The 25517-nt window shown below is 46.6% G+C and overlaps 1 protein-coding gene across 1 annotated transcript in view; it reads left to right on the forward strand.

The window, feature by feature from the left end:
* Positions 1-771: 771 nt before the first annotated feature.
* Positions 772-25517, forward strand: part of LOC130310624 (keratin, type I cytoskeletal 18-like) — a gene marked incomplete at its 3' end in the record, with an annotated part of 45795 nt that continues 21049 nt past the window's right edge. The window contains exons 1-2 of the mRNA XM_056552408.1: positions 772-859; positions 2516-2795. Coding sequence (XP_056408383.1) covers positions 819-859; positions 2516-2795 — 321 coding nt within the window. The remainder of the gene's footprint in view (positions 860-2515; positions 2796-25517) is intronic.

Below are 25517 nucleotides of genomic sequence, written 5' to 3' on the forward strand. Positions count from 1 at the left end.
ATTCCACTCTGTGTTAAAGAGAATACATTACATTTGAATTTGCACAGAAGGTTCAATAAAGTCTCCAAGTTGTTTCTATGTTATCAAAGTGTCCTAATTTCTCATTTCTGACTATTGAATTGTTGGACTAACAGGGGACCACCAGGTTAGCCAGAGCGCCCTGTAACGTCACATCTTCATCATCAGCTACCCCTAAGGGACTACTACACCCAGCTAGCCTGCACTACACATCCATCATCCCTGTGGGCACTAAATATGGAAAATACTCACCTGCTATTCCTGTTTCATACTCCCTTACCATACTTTGTCAGAAGGGGTTAAATGACAGATATAAATACTTCTGAAAATGTATCCATATTAATGTTAGTGGGAAAACCCCTTTAGGGGCAAAGGTGCTTGGAATAGAGTAGGGGACCTCCCTTAAAAAAAAAAAAAAAAATCTGTATTAGAGATAAGCGGCGCCTATACTACATCACTCATCTCTGTATATTTGTTAGTTTCTAATTTAACATTTTTTTAATTCATTTTTTTATATTTTTTTTTTTTCCCTATGGCTTTTACAGTTCTTTCAATGACGATAAACGCTACAAAAAGAAAAACTCAGAGCAGAATAGGAATTTCTATTGGTAAATAATTACCGATGTACTCAAGAAAAGCAGGAACCCTGGACAGGTTCCCAGTCATTCCTTTCCTCTTAGTTCCCACAGTCTGAAGGTATTTGAAGGTTGTCGTACAAGAGACGCAGGTGAGACAATCCTGTTCCTCAGAACACAAGAATAAACTCCATTATTCTCTATCTCTCCCGCTCCAGAGTCAACATGACTTGTCCCCGAGGGGACGTCTCCCTATCCTCCTCCTGGTGAGTTGTCTTAACCCTTGAATCCCTATCCTTCTCCTGGTGAGTTGTTTTAAAGGGGTATTCCAGGCCAAAACTTTTTTTTTATATATATATATATATATATATATATCAAATGGCTCCGGAAAGTTAAACAGATTTGTAAATTACTTCTATTAAAAAATCTTAATCCTTCCAATAGTTATTAGCTTCTGAAGTTGAGTTGTTGTTTTCTGTCTAACTGCTCTCTGATGACTCACGTCCCGGGAGCTGTGCAATTCCTATGGGGATATTCTCCCATCATGCACAGCTCCCGGGACATGACATCATCATTGAGCAGTTAGACAGAAAACTTCAGAAGCTAATAACTATTGGAAGGATTAAGATTTTTTAATAGAAGTAATTTACAAATCTGTTTAACTTTCCAAAGCCAGTTGATATATATATATATATATATATATATATATATATATATATATATATATATATAAGGTTTTGCCTGGAATACACCTTTAACCCTTGAATCCCTATCCTTCTCCTGGTGAGTTGTTTTAACCCTTGAATCCCTAGCCTTTTCCTGGGGATTAAGCTTAAAGTGGTACTTTGGTGGAAAACTTTTTATTTTTATTTTATTTTTTTAAATCAACTGGTGCCAGAAAGTTAAACAGATTTGTAAATTACTTCTATTAAAAAAATCTTAATCCTTCCAGTACTTATTAGCTGCTGAATACTACAGAGGAAGTTCTTTTTGGAACACAGAGCTCTCTGCTGACATCACAAGCACAGTGCTCTCTGCTGACACCTCTGTCCATTTTAGGAACTGTCCAGAGCAGCATATGTTCTCTATGGGGATTTTCTCCTACACTAGACAGTTCCTAAAAGATGTCAGCAGAGAGCACTGTGCTCGTGATGTCAGCAGAGAGCTCTGTGCTTCAAAAAGAAAATAATTTCCTCAGCAGGTAATTATTATTATTCAGCAGGTAATAAGTACTGGAAGGATTAAGATTTTTTTTTAATAGAAGTAATTTACAAATCTAAGAAAAAAAATTTGGGGATTGTGCAGCTCACAAAAAATTAGTCGAGGCTTATATGGAATAATACTTACACCTCAAAAAGTACAAAACTTTATAAACAAATATAGACAAAGGGGGGGGGGACCTGGAAGTTTATGCCCCCCCCTTTCTTTATTAATTTACAAATCTGTTTAACTTTCTGGCACCAGTTGATTAAAAAAAAAAAAAAAGTTTTCCACCAGAGTACCCCTTTAACCCTTGAATATCTGCTGGTATCAGGTGCTGTTTACACTATCCTGTTGCCAGTGGCATTCCAAGAATTCCTCACAACCTTATTAAGAATTTCCAGCGAGGCCACAGTAAAGCTGTTCCGCAAGTAATCTTGAATTGCAGACCTGCCGATCCCTTAAGTCAAATTGAGTAAATTAAATAGAAGGGAAGAGATTATTCTGAGCCCAAGGTGAGTGAAATCTGAGCCAGCAGACATGGTTCACTTGCTAAACCAATAACATGCAGTTAGGTTAAAGCCGCAAGACTTCCTTATCCCATGTTACTATGGGAGCTGTATAATCACACATTAGATAGTCACCATGCCCTACAGTAGCAGGTCTGTACTCATAACATGTGCTGGATCTTCTCGTCCCGTGTCTTACCCGGTGTCTTTCAGCCACTTGGATGCTTTAGGCTTACGAAGAAGCAAGTCTCAAGAGAACACGTGTACGCTGAGCTATGAGGCTACCATGACCAGTGAAATAGTCTACGGTCCAAACCAGAAGGACGTCTTGATAGGTTTGAATGGTCGATTGGCTGCTTATCTTGAAAAAGTCAAAAGCTTGGAAGAAGCCAACCGCCAACTTGAACAACAGATCCAACAGGCGACTGAAAAACGGGTGGTAGGCCGAGACTACAGCCGCCATCAGAAAACCATTGCCGAACTGGAAAGTCAGGTAAGAAAACTCAAGGTCTTCATCTTCTCTTCGTCTTCCTTGATGTCCTTTATCAATTGGTTTGTCATCGAATTCATATTGGGTTGCCGACAAAAATTTATGCCCAGTCCAACAAATCAATGAATTGATGCTGCACCGGGGTCTGAAATGCCCATTTTTAATATACTATAAGATCACCTAGGTGACCCAAAAATTTGCGAATTTTTCCCATATACCAAACAAATCGTGTTCAAACTTTATTAATACACGTGAGTTAAAATTGGGTTAAAATTAAATGCTATCTATGTAGGTCCGGACAGGCTTGCTTATATTGCACTTGGCCGCCTGGCGGCCAAGTGCAATATAAGCAAGCCTGTCCGGACCTATATAGATAGCATTTCATTTTAACCCACATGTATTAAAGGGGTATTCCAGGAAAAACTTATATATATACAGTACAGACTAGTGTTGCTCGTGAATATTCGCAATGCTAATTTTATTCGCGAATATCGCATATTCGATAGCACTATATATTCGTAATTACGAATATTCGTTTTTTTTTTTCACAGTGCACATCACAGTGATCACTCTAATACTACTGTGTGAGACTGGCGTGCGAATTTTCGCATATGCGAACATTAGCATATGCTAATTTTCGCAAATGCAAATTTCCGTATGCACGAATTTTCGCATATGCAACAATAAAATGCGAATATTACGAATATGCAAATTTAGCGAATATATGACGAATATTCGTCCATATATTCGCGAAATATCGCGAATTCGAATATGGCCTATGCCGCTCAACACTAGTACAGACCAAATGTTTGGAAACACCTTCTCGTTCAGAGTTTTCTTTATTTTCATGACTATGAAAATTGTAGATTCACACTGAAGGCATCAAAACTATGAATGAACACCTGTTGAATTATAGACGTAACAAAAAAGTGTGAAACAAATGAAAATCTGTCATATTCTAGGTTCTTCACAGTAGCCACCTTTTGCTTTGATTACTGCTTTGCACACTCTTTGCATTCTCTTGTTTAGCTTCAAGAGGTAGTCACCTGAAATGGTTTTCACTTCACAGGTGTGCTGGTGTGGAGGAGGAGGTGTGATGGTGTGGAGGAGGAGGTGTGATGGTGTGGTGGTGTGGGGGGAGGGGGGGGGCTTTGCTGGTGACACTGTTGGGGATTTATTCACAATTGAAGGCATCCTGAACCAGCATGGCTACCACAGCATCTTGCAGTGGCATGCTATTCCATCCGGTTTGCATTTAGTTGGACCATCATTTATTTTTCAACAGGAAAATGACCCCAAACACCCCTCCAGGCCGTGTAAGGGCTATTTGACCAAGAAGGAGAGTGATTGGGTGCTGTGCCAGATGACCTGGCCTCCACAGTCACCGGACCTGAACCCAATCCAGATGGTTTGGGATGAGCTGGACCGCAGAGTGAAGGCAAAAAATGGCCAACAAGTGCTAAGCATCTCTGGGAACTCCTTCAAGACTGTTGGAAGACCATTTCAGGTGACTACCTCTTGAAGCTCATCAAGAGAATGCCAAGAATGTACAAAGCAGTAATCAAAGGTGGCTACTTTGAAGAACCTAGAATATGACATATTTTCAGTTTTTTCACACTTTTTTTGTTATGTCTATAATTCCACTTGTGTTAATTCATAGTTTTGATGCCTTCAGTGTGAATCTACAATTTTCATAGTCATGAAAATAAAGAAAACTCTGAATGAATCAACTGGCTCCAGAAAGGAAAAACTGATTTGTAAATTACTTCTTTAAAAAAAAAAAATCTTAATCCTTCCAATAATTATCAGCTGCTGAAGTTGAGTTGTTCTTTTCTGCTGACATCTCTGCTTGTCTCAGGAACTGCACGGAGTAGAAGAGGTTTGCGATGGGGATTTGCTTCTTCTCTGGACAGTTCCCGAGACAGGTGTCATTAGAGAGCACTTAGACAGAAAAGAACAACTCAACTTCAGCAGCTCTTAAGTACTGAAAGGATTAAGATTTTTTAATAGAAGTAATTTACAAATCTCTTTAACTTTCTAGAGCCAGAGCCATATATCTAGAGCCACATATCATATAAATAACGTATATTTCCTGGATAAGCCCTTTAATTTAATTTACATTTGAACACGATTTATTTGGTATATGGGAAAAACTGGGCAAATTTTGGGTCACCTAGGGGATCTTATAGTATATTATAGATTGTCTACCCACCATACACTGGTCTTCATTATTGTTTTGTGAAATGTCCATCTATCGTCCAGTATAATGGACTAATTTGAGTTAGTGAGGTACTAAGTGCAGTAGAGCTCAGGAAGGACTAATGCACATGAAGTCTAATGCTCTCACATGTGTTGGATGGAATAACCCAGACCTTGACCCTAAAGGACTGAAGACAGGTTTTACACTAGAAAGAAATTAATAGTGGGAGTAAAAAAAAAAATAAAAAAAAGTAGAGAAACTTTAGGCTCCTGTGACCCTATGTAGCACTATAAGGGTTTATCATATAGGATTCACACCATATAATCATGTAGGGCTCAAATAATATTGCTGTAAGGTGCCCAAATAATACCGTCAGACAGATGCCTGAAAAAGACTTTCCATTAGCTTTCTATACCTGAGATGCAAGGTCTGGATGGTATCTTTTAAAGGGGTACTCCGCCCCTAGACATTTTAGCCCCTGTCTAAAGGATAGGGGATAAGATGTCGGATCGTTGGGGGTCCTGCCGATGGGACCCCTGCAATCTCTGTGTAGCACCCAGCGTTCATTTGCATAGACTTGCATTGAGGGGGCGTGGTGTGACGTCACGAGGGGCGTGGTCATGACATCACGACCCCCGCCGCCTACTCCAAGCGTTCGGAACAAAATGTTCCAAACAATGGGGCAGCGGGGTACCCCTTTAAGGCACTCCATGCGTATGATCCATGGGGGCTTTATACTTCTTCTAAATGACATGACCCCTTAAAATAGGTTCAAGCTTATAATTTAAAGGGGTACTCCGGTGTAAAACTTTTTATTTATTTATTTTTTTTTTTAAATCAACTGGTGCCAGAAAGTTAAACAGATTTGTAAATTACTTCTATTAAAAAAATCTTAATCCTTCCAGTAGTTATTGGCTGCTGAATACTACAGAGGAGATTCTTTTCTTTTTGGAGCACAGAGCTCTCTGCTGACATCACAAGCACAGTGCTCTCTGCTGATATCTCTGTCCATTTTAAGAACTGTCCAGAGTAGGAGAAAATCCCCATAGCAAACATATGCTGCTCTGGACAGTTCCTAAAACAGAGATGTCAGCAGAGAGCACTGTGCTCGTGATGTCAGCAGAGAGCTCTGTGTTCCAAAAAGAAAATAATTTCCTCTGTAGTATTCAGCAGCTAATAAGTACTGGAAGGATTAATATTTTTTAATAGAAGTAATTTACAAATCTATAACAACAAAGACACGTACGTGCACTCACCGCTCAACGGAGACAGCTCGGCATGGAAGTCCGGTCCACGAAAGGCTGGATCACAGCATTGGTGAAAGGATGATGAGCGTCCATCTACCTGCACCGATGCTGTGATCCAGCCTTTCGTGGACCGGACTTCCATGCCGAGCTGTCTCCGTTGAGCGGTGAGTGCACGTACGTGTCTTTGTTGTTATAGATATCGATACTTCATACTTTTCGTATGTGCACCCCGCAGGAGACTGATTATGGGCCACTGATACCACTCAGTATCCCCATTACAGGTGGAGTAACCCTTTAGTATGCTCTCTCCTTTTCTTTCTTCTCCGTGTTGTAACTTACAAATCTGTTTAACTTTCTGGCACCAGTTGATTTAAAAAAAAAAAAAAAAAAAAAAAAAAAAAGTTTTCCACCAGGGTACCCCTTTAATACTTTGTTCTGACACAACTTGCATCCCTATAAATATTTGACTGCTTTAGTTGTAGAGCAAATGTCCTAGCTGCACCTGAGTCCCTGTGGTATGTCTAACGATGGTAATATTGTGACATGCTCCATTAATTTACTTATTATGGAGGCATTTCTCCTAGGAGCATTGCTTATTAAGGCGAATATTGTGACTCAAAGTGCTTATGGGTTAAAGGGGTACTCCGGTGTAAAAATTATTATTATTATTATTATTTTTAAATCAACTGGTGCCGGAAAGTTAAACAGATTTGTAAATGACTTCTATATAGAAATCTTAATCCTTCCAGTACTTATCAGCAGCTGAATGCTACAGAGGAAGTTCTTTTCTTTTTGAATTTATTTCCAGTCTGACCACAGTGCTCTCTGCTGACACCTCTATCTGTCTTAGGAACTGTCCAGAGCAGGAGAGGTTTGCTATGGACAGTTCCTGACAAGGACAGAGGTGTCAGCAGAGGGCACTGTGATCAGACAGAAAGGAAATTCAAAAAGAAAAGAACTTCCTCTGGAGCATACAGCAGCTGATAACTACTGGAAGGATTAAGATTTTTAGATAGAAGTAATTTACAAATCTGTATAACTTTCTGGCACCAGTTGATTAAATTGTTTTTTTTCCATTGGACTACCCCTTTAATAATGCCAAAGCACAAGTTTGCCAAATGCAATTTTCTTTTAAGTGCATAGGTCTCGGCTGAACCCGCTGATTTCGGTTTCCAAGGGCAACCAGCACATTTTTTAAATCCACTATCTATGTGAATGGAGAGAAAGGACATAAATGAGAACAAAAAATTACTACCCATTGCAAACTACTCGGCCATGAGAATTCCCACACCTATAAAAAGCATGGGGGAGGAATAAATAATGTTTATTTGCTGGAGTCAAGTGTTTTCCCAACATCAGAGATCAAAGAGATTGTACTGGGTTTTATTAAAAAATAACATTAACTTCACGCTGGTGCTTACTTACTCGTAGGTGTGATGTGCCAAGCTGTATGTGAATGCCAGGCAGAACAACAGAAGGGCAACTGTTTGGATGTCTGTGGTTTAGCAGTCAACTAGGGCGTGCATGCCATGGAGGCAACTACTGTGGCTACTAGGGGGCTCGTGGGAAGTGGCGGCCCAATTCAGTTTGGTCCCATCTGCTTACAGTATGTTAAAGAACAACTGTAGTGGTACACATTTATATATTCCCGTGCCCGGGCCTCAAAAATAAACAAAATAAACTCATAAATACCTTCTTACGAGCCCCCGTTGGTCCGGCACAGGCCTCACGGTCCGGCAGTGCTGACGTCATTCCACTTCCTGGGGACGGGGAAGCCGCAGAGCCGTCGGCGTATCACCGGCCGTAGCAATGTCCCGCCCCGGTTGGTGATAGGCTGAGCCCACTGGAGCTCTGGCCGGCTTCTTACATGACAGTGGGCTCAGCCTATCACAGGCCGGGGCGGGACATGGCTACAGACGGTGATACCCCGACGGCTCTGCGGCATCCCCGTCCCCAGGAAGTGGAATGACGTCAGCACTGCCGGACCGTGAGGCCTGTGCCGGACCAACGGGGGCTCGTAGGAAGGTATGTATGAGTTTATTTTGTTTATTTTTGAGGCCCGGGCACGGGAATATATAAATGTGTACCACTACAGTTGTCCTTTAACTTGCACAGTGGTTTTCCAGTAAGCAGAAATAATGGTATATTAAAGGGGTACTCTTTTCTTTTCAAATAAACTGGTGCCAGAAAGTTAAACAGATTTGTAAATTACTTTAGTTTAAAAATCTTAATGCTTTCAGTACTTATCAGCTGCTGTATGCTACAGAGGAAGTTATTTTCTTTTTGAAATGTCCTTTCTGTCTGACCACAGTGCTCTCTGCTGACACCTCTGTCCGTTTTAGGAACTAGAAGTAAAAGTTTAAGCGCTCCATAGAGGTAGTAACCTTTAAAACCCAGAGGTGGGAAATATATATTAATTTGCTGCTCACCCTGGGTAGTTGTGTAACCTCATACACGACAATGGTAATAGCGTGTAATCATAGGTCGTCTGCTGCCCTCCGGTAAGTATATGGCAATAGATGAATTGGCTTCAAAGGAACCCGGCTCAATGGAGCTGATCGACCACACAGGTGTATAGGTAAAAGAGGATTTATTGACCACAATGCAAAGCGTTTCACTGGGCAAAGGAACCCGGCTCAATGGAGCTGATCGACCACACAGGTCTATAGGTAAAAGAGGATTTATGGACCAGAATGCAACGCATTTTGCTGAGCAAAGGAACCTGGCTGAACGGCACTGATCAACCACACAGGTGTATAGGTAAAAGAGGATTTATTGACCAGAATGTAAAGCGTTTCGCTGCACAAAGGAACCCGGCTCAACGGAGCTGATCGACCACACAGGTGTATAGGTAAAAGAGAATTTATTGACCAGAATGCAACGCATTTCGCTGCGCAAAGGAACCCGGATCAACAGCGCCGATCAACCACACAGGTGTATAGGTAAAAGAGGATTTATTGACCAGAATGCAACGCGTTTCGCTGCGCAAAGGAACCCGGCTCAACGGAGCTGATTGACCACACAGGTGTATAGGTAAAAGAGAATTTGTTGACCAGAGTGAAACGCGTTTCGCTGCGCAAAGGAACCCGGCTCAACGGAGCTGATCGACCACACAGGTGTATAGGTAAAAGAGGATTTATTGACCAGAATGTAAAGCGTTTCGCTGCACAAAGGAACCCGGCTCAATGGAGCTGATCGACCACACAGGTGTATAGGTAAAAGAGAATTTATTGACCAGAATGCAACGCATTTCGCTGCGCAAAGGAACCCGGCTCAACGGCACTGATCGACCACGCAGGTGTATAGGTAAAAGAGAATTTATTGACCAGAATGCAACGCGTTTTGCTGCACAAAGGAACCCGGCTCAACGGAGCTGTTCGACCACACAGGAGTATAGGTAAAAGAGGATTTATTGACCAGAATGAAACGCGTTTCGCTGCGCAAAGGAACGCGGCTCTACGGAGCTGATCGACCACACCGGTGTATAGGTAAAAGAGAATTTATTGACCAGAATGCAACGCGTTTCGCTGCGCAAAGGAACCCGGATCAACGGCGCTGATCAACCACACAGGTGTATAGGTAAAAGAGGATTTATTGACCAGAATGCAACGCATTTTGCTGCGCAAAGGAACCCGGCTCAACGGCGCTGATCAGTCACACAGGTGTATAGGTAAAAGAGGATTTATTGATCAAAATGCAACGCGTTTCGCTGCGCAAAGGAACCCGGCTCAACGAAGCTGATCGACCACACAGGTGTATAGGTAAAAGAGGATTTATTGACCAGAATGCAACGCGTTTCGCTGCGCAAAGGAACCCGGATCAACGGCGCTGATCAACCACACAGGTGTATAGGTAAAAGAGGATTTATTGACCAGAATGCAACGCGTTTCACTGCTCAAAGGAACCCGGCTCAACGGAGCTGATTGACCACACAGGTGTATAGGTAAAAGAGAATTTATTGACAAGAATGAAACGCGTTTTGCTGCGCAAATGAACCCGGCTCAATGGCGCTGATCAACCACACAGGTGTATAGGTAAAAGAGAATTTATTGACCAGAATGCAACGCGTTTCACTGTGCAAAGGAACCCGACTCGACAGCGCTGATCAACCACACAGGTGTATAGGTAAAAGAGGATCTATTGACCAGAATGCAACACGTTTCGCTGCGCAAAGGAACCCGGCTCAACAGAGCTGATCGACCACACAGGAGTATAGGTAAAAGAGGATTTATTGACCAGAATGCAACACATTTTGCTGCGCAAAGGAACCCGGCTCAATGGCGCTGATCAGCCACACAGGTATATAGGTAAAAGAGGATTTATTGACCAGAATGCAATGTGTTTCGCTGCCCAAAGGAACCCGGCTCAACGGAGCTGATCGACCACACAGGAGTATAGGTAAAAGAGGATTTATTGACCAGAATGCAATGCATTTCGCTGTACAAAGGAACCCGGCTCAACAGCGCTGATCACCACACAGGTGTATAGGCAAAAAAGGATTTATTGACCAGAATGCAACGATTTTCACTGCGCAAAGGAACCCGGCTCAATGGTGCTGATCGACCACACAGGTGTATAGGTAAAAGAGGATTTATTGACCAGAATGCAACGCGTTTCGCTGCGCAAATGAACCCGGCTCAACGGAGCTGATCGACCACACAGGTGTATAGGTAAAAGAGGATTTATTGACCAGAATGCAACGCATTTCGCTGCGCAAAGGAACCCGGCTCAACAGCGCTGATCAGCCACACAGGAGTATAGGTAAAAGAAGATTTATTGACCAGAATGCAACGCATTTTGCTGCGCAAAGGAACCCGGATCAACAGCGCTGATCAACCACACAGGTGTATAGGTAAAAGAGAATTTATTGACCAGAATGCAACACGTTCCGCTGCGCATGCGCAGTGAAACACGTTGCATTCTGGTGAATAAATCCTCTTTTAACTATACACCTGTGTGGTCGATCAGCTCCGTTGAGCCGGGTTCCTTTGAAACCAATTCATCTATAGCCATTTTAGGAACTATCCAGAGCAAGAGCAAATCCCCATAGCAAACCTTTCCTGCTCTGGACAGTTCCTGACATGGACAGAGGTGTCAGCAGAGAGCACTGTGGTCAGACAGAAAGGAAATTCAAAAAGAAAAGAACTTCCTGTGGAGAATATAGCAGATGATAAGTACTGGAAGGAGTAAGATTTTTAAATAGAAGTTATTTACAAATCTGTTTAACTTTCTGGCATCAGTTGATTAAAAAAAAAATGTTTTCCAGTGGAGTACCCCTTTAATCCAGACTATATACAAAGTTGTTTGGTTTTTATGATACATTGGAATAATAAAAGGTAGCTGATAAGGCGGACATAACCTTTCAGTGGCTTCACAGTGTTGGGACGCTGTATGATTGGTGCCAAACAATACTCACTAAATGTCAGCAGCACATAATGTCATATTCATGAAGATATTGTAATGATTTAAATGCATTCAAAGCAGAAAGTAAACAGAGAAGAAGTCATCTTTTTGTTCTCGAAGGCTATTTTCATCTGCATGGAAATGACAAGCCCTAGTGTTCTGTGTTCTATATACACGTGGTGTCTGGCTGGAGAACAATGACTTGTTCCTGTCGTATCTATAATCTTAGGCTCAGTAAACATTGCTGGAAGGGCTGTATTCACACAAATTCAGAGCGGGTAAAATACTATAAGAAAAACAATGCAAACAATGCTAATACATTCGTCCATCCTCTCATCATCTGATTGTGGTAGAGTACTTTGTGGTAAAGCCTTGTGGGGGTGTAGGGTAGTTGGGGTGTTGCTGTTCTAAATTATAAAGGGCACTGTTAACCTTTGTCACTCGTGATGCCAGGGTGAGGGTTAAATACTGTAATGTTGCTAGGGCCTATCGCCACCCTTTCCAAGAGCGATAGGTGAGTGCGTAATAAATGGATTGTCCACAACCACTGTCAACTGAAACTTGCTGGAACGTTTATTGAAGATTTTCTGGAGCAGACAATAGCGATAACAGTCCATGAACAAAGTCTATTTATATTTAAGCAGCTATTGACAGTTGGTTGGGATCAGATAAGCTCAGTTTAGCTTTAGGAAAGATTCCGTTGCACAGATCCGCTGGATTTAGGGGTGCGTTTAGGTCCAGTGATCTTGCGGAGAGTAGCGGGGAACTAAATATCTAACACCGCTGTGATTTAGGCCGAGGCCGCAAGGCTTTGGCCAAATAAACATACTTGAAAGTTGCGGAGGTCCTACCTCGTTCAGTGCCAGCAACCCAAGAGATGCTGCTTGCTTGGCAGCACAGGAACAAGAGAGAGATTAATGGCCGCAGCTCCCTTATATGGGCAGGGGCTGAGCCGTTTTGGATTGGTCCAAAACAACTGTCACTCAACGTTACACGGCATTATGGGAGAACACATGACTTAAGAACCACCTAAGGTCCTTCAACATACCATAGAGTTCTGAACCATGTCACCTGACCCGCAGGTCCTGCAACGCTAAAACAAGTGAGTTAGACCATATACATATTTACAATAATAATATTCATAAATATCAAATTGCTAAGGGCTGACTAGGGGCTTATTAGGGAAGCGAACCCCGATAGTCCTAGGGACTCTGACTTTGGGGACTAATAACCAAGGCACAGTATGAAATACGGTGCCGGGACACCACATGATTGTCAGGTAAAATCCACAGGATAGGGGATAAGTGTGTAATCACACATGGGGATCAGGATCCGATCGCTGGGACTGAATGAGGCCTATCTTTTACCCCCACCTTCCGAGAATAACTGGAGCGATGCCTGCTCCGCCAATCACCAGCAAGGTGGGACATTGCTGTGACCGGTGGTCGGTAAAGCAGGCCGTCAATGTCAAGACCAGTTAGTCACATATGGGGCGAAGCACTCCGGAGGTAAGAGTCTGGCTCTGTTCTGGACATTGCAGGGGTCCCAGTGATCAGACCCCTCGCCAGACATTTATCCCCTATCCTGTGGAGTACCTCTTTAAAGGTGTACTCCGCCCCTAGACATCTTATCCCCTATCCAAAGGATAGGGGATAAGATGTCTGATCACGGGGGTCCTGCCGCTGGGGACCCCCCCCGATCTCGGCTGCAGCACCCCAGACATCCGGTGCACAGGGCGAACTTCGCTCCATGACAGATGACTGGCATTGCACAGCAGAGGCTTGTGACGTCATGCCCCCTGCCATAGATTTGCACTGAGGGTGTGTGGCCGTGATGTCACGAGCCTTCGGCGCTGCACCTGACACTCTAAACGGATGCTGGGTGCAGCAGGGAGATCCTTTGGATAGGGGATAAGATGTCTAGGGGAGTACCCCTTTAATGCATTCAGTGTACAAGATATAAGCTTGTGATGTATTCAGATACACAATCCGTAAGTGAGAGGGGTCCCCCCCCCTCCCAAACAACACTATGTGCAGACTACCACCACAGATTATGAGAACAGAGCTGCTCATTTCCTTTATTAAATAAAGTAGCAATGCCCACTGGTGCTCTATTCTAGTGCTCCCCAACCCAGTCCTCGAGGCCAGCAACATTCCGGGATTTTTCAGTTACTCCATTGGAATAGAACAGGGAAAAATGTAAATGCAGGACTGTTGGTGGTCCTTGAGGACTAGGTTAGGGACCTCTGCTCTGCTTAAAGGGGTACTCCACCCCTAGACACCTTATCCCCTATCCAAAGGACCTCGGCTGCGGCACCCCAGACATGCAGTGCACAAAGGGAACTTCGCTCCGTGCTGGATGACTGGCGATACGGGACGGAGGCTTGTGACGTTACGGCCATGCCCCCTCAATGCAGGTCTGTTGGAGGGGGCGTGACGGACATTGCACCCCCTCACCTAGACTTGCATTGAGGGGGCATGGATAGGGGATAAGATGTCTAGGGGTGGAATACTCCTTATTCTTATTATTGTTATTCCGCAGCACTTTACAATTTTGGGGATACATAAACAGACATTTGAGAAATGCAAAATGCTTAACTTATACAACGTCCAGCCATCTTATATAAATAGAAAAAAGATGTAACGTGCATGAAAGGTAGGGGGCACTGCTGATTTATGAATGGGGCGACCAGTTGTCCCTTATCCTGCAGATGGGTGGTGAGTATTGTTTGTGGAAAAAGTAAACATTTCTGATATGATGTATTCTGTTATTTTTGTAAACCCATACTGTCGCTATTTCCCATAAAAAAAATTGTCCTCTTTAGCAAAGCCATTTTTTATGACAGCATAAGGGCCTTGTCTGAAAAATGGAAAGTCTTATGCATACAGGATCAGACTACACAAGTGCCGTTATATGGAGCTCCGTCGTCTAGTCCGCGGAGGAAAAAAAAAAAGTGCAAATGCCAATATGTTTTTTTCTGTAAAACTACCAGATCCCCAACAGACCACATTCAAGTCAATGGGATTCCTCGGAACCCGGGGGTGTCAGTTGTGCTCGGACCGGTTTTGGGGCCGTTTGGCAGAAACAAAACAGACGAACAGACCTAGAATGGGACAGAGCCAGGGGCGGACATATCACTTGTTCAGCCGGTTCTGCTGCACAGGGGCCCAGCGTGTTAGGGGGCCCACCTAGTAGCCCAGGTCACAGCCTGGGCCTCACAGACTGGGCCCCTGCAGGGCCCCCTGCCAGTACTTCATACTCTATGCTGCAGCAACAGGTCACGGACCTGCCGCTGACAGCAGTAATTTACCTCGGCCGGAAGAGATGGGAACAGACGTGCCCCGCGCAGGCACGCACGTCTGTTCCAAGCCCCTGACGTCACGTGTCATGGCCTCTGACCCCGGCAGAAGCGACAGGAGCAGCCAACCCTCCCGCCTCACACGGCCGCATCGCTGAGCAGATAAGGTGAGGAGAGTGACGGTCGGGTGCAGGGCGGTGGGGGGAGGGGATTGTAATGATGATGAAGAGGACAGGAGGGGTGTTGAAGAGATTGGTGGTGTAATGATAAGGAGTATTGGGGGTCTGGGAGAGCGTAGTGTTGATAAGGAGGACCAGAGGGGGGGGTCAGGGGTGTAGTGATTAGGGGGTTTAATATTGATGAGAAGGACTGGGGGGTGTCAGCTGTGTAATATTGATGAGGTGTTTAAGGTATATGAGGTGATGAGGAGACTGAGGATGGAGTGCATGGGGTGTATGAGGTGAAGAGGATGGAGTGTATGGGGTGATGAGGAGACTGAGGATGGAGTGCATGGGGTGATGAGGAGACTGAGGATGGAGTGCATGGGGTGTATGGGGTGATGAGGAGACTGAGGATGGGTGTATGGGGTGATGAGGAGACTGAGGATGGAGTGCATGGGGTGTATGGGGTGATGAGGAGACTGAGGATGGGTGTATGGGGTGATGAGGAGACTGAGGATGGAGTGGATGGGGTGATGGGGTGATGAGGAGACTGAGGATGGGGTGCATGGGGTGTATGGGGTGATGAGGAGACTGAGGATGGAGTGCATGGGGTGATGAGGAGACTGAGGATGGGGTGCATGGGGTGTATGTGGTGATTAGGAGACTGAGGATGGAGTGCGTGGGGTGTATGGGGTGATTAGGAGACTGAGGATGGAGTGCATGGGGTGATGAGGAGACTGAGGATGGGGTGCATGGGGTGTATGTGGTGATTAGGAGACTGAGGATGGAGTGCATGGGGTGATGAGGAGACTGAGGATGGGGTGCATGGGGTGTATGTGGTGATTAGGAGACTGAGGATGGAGTGCATGGGGTGATGAGGAGACTGAGGATGGGGTGCATGGGGTGTATGTGGTGATTAGGAGACTGAGGATGGAGTGCGTGGGGTGTATGGGGTGATTAGGAGACTGAGGATGGAGTGCATGGGGTGATGAGGAGACTGAGGATGGGGTGCATGGGGTGTATGTGGTGATTAGGAGACTGAGGATGGAGTGCATGGGGTGATGAGGAGACTGAGGATGGGGTGCATGGGGTGTATGTGGTGATTAGGAGACTGAGGATGGAGTGCATGGGGTGATGAGGAGACTGAGGATGGAGTGCATGGGGTGTATGTGGTGATTAGGAGACTGAGGATGGAGTGCATGGGGTGTATGTGGTGATTAGGAGACTGAGGATGGAGTGCATGGGGTGATGAGGAGACTGAGGATGGAGTGCATGGGGTGTATGTGGTGATTAGGAGACTGAGGATGGAGTGCGTGGGGTGTATGGGGTGATTAGGAGACCGAGGATGGGGTGTATGGGGTGATGAGGAGACTGAGGATGGAGTGCGTGGGGTGTATGGGGTGATGAGGAGACTGAGGATGGAGTGCGTGGGGTGATGAGGAGACTGAGGATGGGGTGCGTGGGGTGTATGGGGTGATGAGGAGACTGAGGATGGAGTGTATGGGGTGATGAGGAGACTGAGGATGGAGTGCATGGGGTGATGAGGAGACTGAGGATGGAGTGCATGGGGTGTATGGGGTGATGAGGAGACTGAGGATGGGTGTATGGGGTGATGAGGAGACTGAGGATGGAGTGCATGGGGTGATGAGGAGACTGAGGATGGGGTGCATGGGGTGTATGTGGTGATTAGGAGACTGAGGATGGAGTGCGTGGGGTGTATGGGGTGATTAGGAGACTGAGGATGGAGTGCATGGGGTGATGAGGAGACTGAGGATGGGGTGCATGGGGTGTATGTGGTGATTAGGAGACTGAGGATGGAGTGCATGGGGTTATGAGGAGACTGAGGATGGGGTGCATGGGGTGTATGTGGTGATTAGGAGACTGAGGATGGAGTGCGTGGGGTGTATGGGGTGATTAGGAGACTGAGGATGGAGTGCATGGGGTGATGAGGAGACTGAGGATGGGGTGCATGGGGTGTATGTGGTGATTAGGAGACTGAGGATGGAGTGCATGGGGTGTATGAGGTGAAGAGGATGGAGTGTATGGGGTGATGAGGAGACTGAGGATGGAGTGCATGGGGTGATGAGGAGACTGAGGATGGAGTGCATGGGGTGTATGGGGTGATGAGGAGACTGAGGATGGGTGTATGGGGTGATGAGGAGACTGAGGATGGAGTGCATGGGGTGATGAGGAGACTGAGGATGGGGTGCATGGGGTGTATGTGGTGATTAGGAGACTGAGGATGGAGTGCGTGGGGTGTATGGGGTGATTAGGAGACTGAGGATGGGGTGCATGGGGTGTATGTGGTGATTAGGAGACTGAGGATGGAGTGCATGGGGTGATGAGGAGACTGAGGATGGGGTGCATGGGGTGTATGTGGTGATTAGGAGACTGAGTATGGAGTGCATGGGGTGATGAGGAGACTGAGGATGGGGTGCATGGGGTGTATGTGGTGATTAGGAGACTGAGGATGGAGTGCGTGGGGTGTATGGGGTGATTAGGAGACTGAGGATGGAGTGCATGGGGTGATGAGGAGACTGAGGATGGGGTGCATGGGGTGTATGTGGTGATTAGGAGACTGAGGATGGAGTGCATGGGGTGATGAGGAGACTGAGGATGGAGTGCATGGGGTGTATGTGGTGATTAGGAGACTGAGGATGGAGTGCATGGGGTGTATGTGGTGATTAGGAGACTGAGGATGGAGTGCATGGGGTGATGAGGAGACTGAGGATGGAGTGCATGGGGTGTATGTGGTGATTAGGAGACTGAGGATGGAGTGCGTGGGGTGTATGGGGTGATTAGGAGACTGAGGATGGGGTGCATGGGGTGATGAGGAGACTGAGGATGGAGTGCGTGGGGTGTATGGGGTGACGAGGAGACTGAGGATGGAGTGCGTGGGGTGATGAGGAGACTGAGGATGGGGTGCGTGGGGTGTATGGGGTGATGAGGAGACTGAGTATGGGGTATATGGGGGTGATGAGAAGACTGAGGATAGAGTGCATGGGGTGATGAGGAGACCGAGGATGGAGTGTGTGGGGTGTATGGGGTGATGAGAAGACCGAGGGTGGGTTGTGTAGGGTGTATGGGGTGATGAGACTGAGGATGGGGTGCGTGGGGTGTATGGGGGTGATGATTAGACTGAGGATGGGGTGCGTGGGGTGTATGGGGTGATGAGGAGACTGAGGATGGAGTGCGTGGGGTGTATGGGGTGATTCAGTGGTGTATAGTGTTTGGCAGTATTATATTAATAGAGTACAGTGGTCGGCAGTATTATATTCAGGGGTACAGTGGTTGGCAGTATTATATTCAGGGGTACAGTGGTTGGCAGTATTATATTCAGGGTACAGTGGTTGGCAGTATTATATTCAGGGGTACAGTGGTCGGCAGTATTATATTCAGGGGTACAGTGGTTGGCAGTATTATATTCATGGTACAGTGGTTGGCAGTATTATATTCAGGGGTACAGTGGTTGGCAGTATTATATTCAGGGTACAGTGGTTGGCAGTATTATATTAATAGAGTACAGTGGTTGGCAGTATTATATTCAGGGTACAGTGGTTGGCAGTATTATATTCAGGGGGTACAGTGGTTGGCAGTATAATATTAATAGAGTACAGTGGTTGGCAGTATTATATTCAGGGTACAGTATTTGGCAGTATTATATTCGGGGGTACAGTGGTCGGCAGTATTATATTCAGGGGTACAGTGGTTGGCAGTATTATATTCAGGGTACAGTGGTTGGCAGTATTATATTCAGGGGTACAGTGGTTGGCAGTATTATATTCAGGGTACAGTGGTTGGCAGTATTATATTAATAGAGTACAGTGGTTGGCAGTATTATATTCAGGGGTACAGTATTTGGCAGTACTATATTCGGGGGTACAGTGGTTGGCAGTATTATATTCAGGGGGTACAGTATTTGGCAAGGTTATAATGATTATTGTCATCATACAGAGGATGAGGATCTACTGACAAATTAAGGAACCAATGATGTCCAGGTGTCAGACTCTGCAGAGAAGATGGAAGAAATCCTGGTGTCTGGACCAGATGAAGAAGAAAAGTAAAGACAACAGAGAAGACGTCACTCAGGTCAGTGATATCATTGTGTATTTTCCTAACTGTCCCATCAGAGCTGTAGTCACTTCAGACATGATGGGAGTTGCAGCTTTCCAACATCTGGGGAGCCACTTGAACCAAGGTGATTGGTGGGGTCCCATGAGTCAGACCCCCACCATAAAAATGGGCTGTTTATTTTAAAATGCCTGGGCCTATTTTTGGTCCCAGTCTGGCCCTGCCTGTAAGTCACTTCTATCACTAAGGATAAGAAGGCAAGGAACATGGGGTTGCCAAGGGGTGTTGTGCTAAGTCCAGGGGTGTGAATGTAAAGGGGAGCACTGCCCTCTGCCTCCCAGCTAGATACGGGTCAGGCTGACCCGGGGGAGTACTCACTGGGCCACACACTGAGAGGGACAGGGGCCACCCGGAGCCCACCTCAGGAGCCGATCAATCCACCTGTGGTGGAATTGGCAAGTGGCGACACTACACGCGGGGTAAGTGGAGGCCCCCCGGTGGGGTCTAGGTACATGAGGGGGCACAGTGCTGGGAGGGGGGGGGGGCCAGGCACACTCTTTGCACAGGGGCCCTCTGCTGTCTGTGTCCGCCCCTGGACAGAGCACAATGGCAATAGGAACCTGGCTGTTTCACCCAGTCACAGTGGTCAACTCCAACGGAGTCCATTAAAAGAGAACTCTGGGATATAACAACTTATCCCCTATCATGAGGATAGGGGATAAGTGTCCTGTCCAGTGCCCCTGCTCTATGCATGAAACAAGCCTTTTCGACCACAGCACAGGAAGCTGCGGCTGACACCCCCACTCCATGCAGTTCTATGGCAGAGTCGAAGATAGCCATGAGCAGCGCTTTGGCTCTCCCATAGAGCTGCATGGAGGGGTCGTGTCAGCCGCTGCTTTGTGCGGTGGTCGACACACCCTTATCATGCAGACATCCGGGGCCCCATACAGGAGATCGCCGGGGGCCTAGTGCTTGGACCCCTTGCGATCTGACACTTATCCCCTATCCTTAGGATAGGATAGGGCATAAGTTGAAAAATCCTGGAGATCTCCTTTAATGCTTATTGTTAGACTAGGTACACATCCGCACCGGAATCACAGAATCTATTCAGGAGCGCTAAACAGATTCAGCCGGTCCACTGCATGAGGTACATTAATGGAACCCAAGGACACTTTTGACTTTAATGGTGTCCTTGGGTTTCTGTCATAGTGTCTGATCATTTAACAGAATTTGATGGGACAAAAAAAGTTCTGTTTCTTCTTTTTTGTCTGGTTGCTGCCACTGAGGCCCCGAATGGAGTCTCAAATGCATGTGTGAACCTGGCATTATAATGCTGCAGCGACTCCAACCTCCAGGTGCATGGGACAGAAGCGCACAGCCGTTGTGCGAAATATTACAGTGTATTCTTTGTACAACTTATTTGTATCATCCTTTTATGGATCTGTTTAGTGTTTCCTGTGATCTGCACTTTTTTCTGCATCCATATCAATTTAGTACATAAGTATTAGTGCAAATTATATCTCAATTGTTAGGAAAAAAAAAAAAAAAAAATTATATATATATATATATATAAGTATATATATATATATATATATATATATATATATATATATATATATATATATATATATTTATTAGCTGAGTACCAGGCATTGCCTGGTTTTTCCTTCCTAATCCTTGTTGGGGAGGAAAATCAACAATCATATATTGTTGTCACATCCCAACCCCATATTCCATCCTCATATCCCATTCTCAAATCCCGTCCTCATATCTCGACCTCATATCCTGACCTCCTATCCCATCCTCATATATTGTTGTCATATCCCAACCCCATATCCCGTTCTCATATCTCAACCTCATATCCCGTCCTCATATCTCAAACTCATATCTGTTACGCCGAGCGCTCCGGGTCCCCGCTCCTCCCCGGAGCGCTCGCTTCACTCTCTCCGCTGCAGCGCTCCGGTCACGTCCTCTGACCCGGGGCGCTGCGATCCCGCTGCCAGCCGGGATGCGATTCGCGATGCGGGTAGCGCCCGCTCGCGATGCGCACCCCGGCTCCCCTACCTGACTCGCTCCCCGTCTGTTCTGTCCCGGCGCGCGCGGCCCCGCTCCCTAGGGCGCGCGCGCGCCGGGTCTCTGCGATTTAAAGGGCCACTGCGCCGCTGATTGGCGCAGTGGTTCCAATTAGGGTAATCACCTGTGCACTTCCCTATATTACCTCACTTCCCTTGCACTCCCTTGCCGGATCTTGTTGCCTTAGTGCCAGTGAAAGCGTTCCTTGTGTGTTCCTTGCCTGTGTTTCCAGACCTTCTGCCGTTGCCCCTGACTACGATCCTTGCTGCCTGCCCCGACCTTCTGCTACGTCCGACCTTGCTTCTGCCTACTCCCTTGTACCGCGCCTATCTTCAGCAGCCAGAGAGGTGAGCCGTTGCTAGTGGATACGACCTGGTCACTACCGCCGCAGCAAGACCATCCCGCTTTGCGGCGGGCTCTGGTGAAAACCAGTAGTGGCTTAGAACCGGTCCACTAGCACGGTCCACGCCAATCCCTCTCTGGCACAGAGGATCCACTACCTGCCAGCCGGCATCGTGACAGTAGATCCGGCCATGGATCCCGCTGAAGTTCCTCTGCCAGTTGTCGCTGACCTCACCACGGTGGTCGCCCAGCAGTCACAACAGATAGCGCAACAAGGCCAACAGCTGTCTCAACTGACCGTTATGCTACAACAGTTACTACCACAGCTTCAGCAGTCATCTCCTCCGCCAGCTCCTGCACCTCCTCCGCAGCGAGTGGCCGCTCCTGGGATACGCTTATCCTTGCCGGATAAATTTGATGAGGCCCTCTGCGCGACCTTCAAAAAAGGCCTATCCAGCAACATTAAAGATGTTCTGGCCGCACGAGAAATCCCTGCTAATCTACATGAACTCATTCACCTAGCCACTCGCATTGACATGCGTTTTTCTGAAAGGCGCCAGGAACTCCGCCAAGATATGGACTCTGTTCGCACGAGGCGTTTCGTCTCCTCGGCTCCTCTCTCCTCTGGTCCCCTGCAATCTGTTCCTGTGCCTCCCGCCGTGGAGGCTATGCAGGTCGACCGGTCTCGCCTGACACCTCAAGAGAGGACACGACGCCGTATGGAGAACCTCTGCCTGTACTGTGCTAGTACCGAACACTTCCTGAGGGATTGTCCTATCCGTCCTCCCCGCCTGGAAAGACGTACACTGACTCCGCACAAAGGTGAGACAGTCCTTGATGTCTACTCTGCTTCTCCACGTCTTACTGTGCCTGTGCGGATGTCTGCCTCTGCCTTCTCCTTCCCTGCTGTGGCCTTCTTGGACTCTGGATCTGCAGGAAATTTTATTTTGGCCTCTCTCGTCAACAGGTTCAACATCCCGGTGACCAGTCTCGCCAGACCCCTCTACATCAATTGTGTAAATAATGAAAGATTGGACTGTACCATACGTTTCCGCACGGAGCCCCTTCTTATGAGCATCGGATCTCATCATGAGAGGATTGAACTTTTGGTCCTCCCCAATTGCACCTCGGAAATTCTCCTTGGACTTCCCTGGCTTCAACTTCATTCCCCTACCCTGGATTGGTCCACTGGGGAGATCAAGAGTTGGGGGTCCTCTTGTTCCAAGAACTGTCTAAAACCGGTTCCCAGTAACCCTTGCCGTAACTCTGTGGTTCCTCCAGTAACCGGTCTCCCTAAGGCCTATATGGACTTCGCGGATGTTTTCTGCAAAAAACAAGCTGAGACACTACCTCCTCACAGGCCTTATGATTGCCCTATCGACCTCCTCCCGGGCACTACTCCACCCCGGGGCAGAATTTATCCTCTCTCTGCCCCAGAGACTCTTGCCATGTCCGAATACGTCCAGGAGAATCTAAAGAAGGGCTTTATCCGTAAATCCTCCTCTCCTGCCGGAGCCGGATTTTTCTTTGTGTCCAAAAAAGATGGCTCCCTACGTCCTTGCATTGACTACCGCGGTCTTAATAAAATCACGGTTAAGAACCGCTACCCCTTACCCCTCATCTCTGAACTCTTTGATCGCCTCCAAGGTGCCCACATCTTCACTAAATTGGACTTAAGAGGCGCCTATAACCTCATCCGCATCAGAGAGGGGGACGAGTGGAAAACGGCATTTAACACCAGAGATGGACACTTTGAGTATCTGGTCATGCCCTTTGGACTGTGCAACGCCCCTGCCGTCTTCCAAGACTTTGTCAATGAAATTTTTCGTGATCTGTTATACTCCTGTGTTGTTGTATATCTGGACGATATCCTAATTTTTTCTGCCAATCTAGAAGAACACCGCCAGCATGTCCGTATGGTTCTTCAGAGACTTCGTGACAACCAACTCTATGCCAAAATTGAGAAATGTCTGTTTGAATGCCAATCTCTTCCTTTTCTAGGATATTTGGTCTCTGGCCAGGGACTACAGATGGATCCAGACAAACTCTCTGCCGTCTTAGATTGGCCACGCCCCTCCGGACTCCGTGCTATCCAACGCTTTTTGGGGTTCGCCAATTATTACAGGCAATTTATTCCACATTTTTCTACCATTGTGGCTCCTATCGTGGCTTTAACCAAAAAAAGTGCTGATCCCAAGTCCTGGCCTCCTCAAGCAGAAGACGCCTTTAAACGACTCAAGTCTGCCTTTTCTTCGGCTCCCGTCCTCTCCAGACCTGACCCTTCCAAACCCTTCCTATTGGAGGTCGATGCCTCCTCAGTGGGAGCTGGAGCTGTTCTTCTACAAAAAAAATTCTTCCGGGCATGCTGTCACTTGTGGTTTTTTCTCTAGGACCTTCTCTCCAGCGGAGAGGAACTACTCCATCGGGGATCGAGAGCTTCTAGCCATTAAATTAGCACTTGAGGAATGGAGGCATCTGCTGGAGGGATCAAGTTCTCCTGTTATTATCTACACCGACCACAAGAACCTCTCCTACCTCCAGTCTGCCCAACGGCTGAATCCTCGCCAGGCCCGGTGGTCTCTGTTCTTTGCCCGATTTAATTTTGAGATTCACTTTCGTCCTGCCGATAAGAACATTAGGGCCGATGCTCTCTCTCGTTCCTCGGATGCCTCAGAAGTTGATCTCCCTCCGCAACACATCATTCCACCTGACTGCCTGATCTCCACTTCTCCTGCCTCCATCAGGCAGACTCCTCCAGGGAAGACCTTTGTTTCTCCACGCCAACGCCTCGGAATCCTCAAATGGGGTCACTCCTCCCATCTCGCAGGTCATGCGGGCATCAAGAAATCTGTGCAACTCATCTCCCGCTTCTATTGGTGGCCGACTCTGGAGACGGATGTTGGGGACTTTGTGCGAGCCTGCACTATCTGTGCCCGGGATAAGACTCCTCGCCAGAAGCCCGCTGGTTTTCTTCATCCTCTGCCTGTCCCCGAACAGCCTTGGTCTCTGATTGTTATGGATTTTATTACTGATTTACCCCCTTCCCGTGGCAACACTGTTATTTGGGTGGTCGTTGATCGATTCTCCAAAATGGCACATTTCATCCCTCTTCCTGGTCTTCCTTCTGCGCCTCAGTTGGCTAAACAATTTTTTGTACACATTTTTCGTCTTCACGGGTTGCCTACGCAGATTGTCTCGGATAGAGGTGTCCAATTCGTGTCTAAATTCTGGAGGGCTCTCTGTAAACAACTCAAGATTAAATTAAATTTTTCCTCTGCATATCATCCCCAGTCCAATGGACAAGTAGAAAGAATTAACCAGATCTTGGGTGATTATTTGCGACATTTTGTTTCCTCCCGCCAGGATGACTGGGCAGATCTCCTTCCATGGGCCGAATTCTCGTATAACTTCAGGGTCTCTGAATCTTCCTCCAAATCCCCATTTTTCGTGGTGTACGGCCGTCACCCTCTTCCCCCCCTCCCTACCCCCTTGCCCTCTGGTCTGCCCGCTGTGGATGAAATTTCTCGTGACCTTTCCATTATATGGAGAGAGACCCAAAATTCTCTCTTACAGGCTTCTTCACGCATGAAGAGGTTCGCGGATAAGAAAAGAAGAGCTCCCCCCGTTTTTTCCCCTGGAGACAAGGTATGGCTCTCCGCTAAATATGTCCGCTTCCGTGTCCCTAGCTACAAGTTGGGACCACGCTATCTTGGTCCTTTCAAAATTTTGTGTCAAATTAATCCTGTCTCTTATAAACTTCTTCTTCCTCCTTCTCTTCGTATCCCTAATGCCTTTCACGTCTCTCTTCTCAAACCACTCATCCTCAACCGTTTTTCTCCCAAATCTGTTCCTCCCACTCCTGTTTCCGGCTCCTCGGACGTCTTCTCGGTCAAGGAAATTTTGGCTGCCAAAAAGGTCAGAGGGAAAAAT

Source organism: Hyla sarda, unplaced genomic scaffold, assembly GCF_029499605.1.
Source record: "Hyla sarda isolate aHylSar1 unplaced genomic scaffold, aHylSar1.hap1 scaffold_1578, whole genome shotgun sequence".
NCBI classification, from domain to species: Eukaryota; Metazoa; Chordata; class Amphibia; order Anura; family Hylidae; genus Hyla; species Hyla sarda.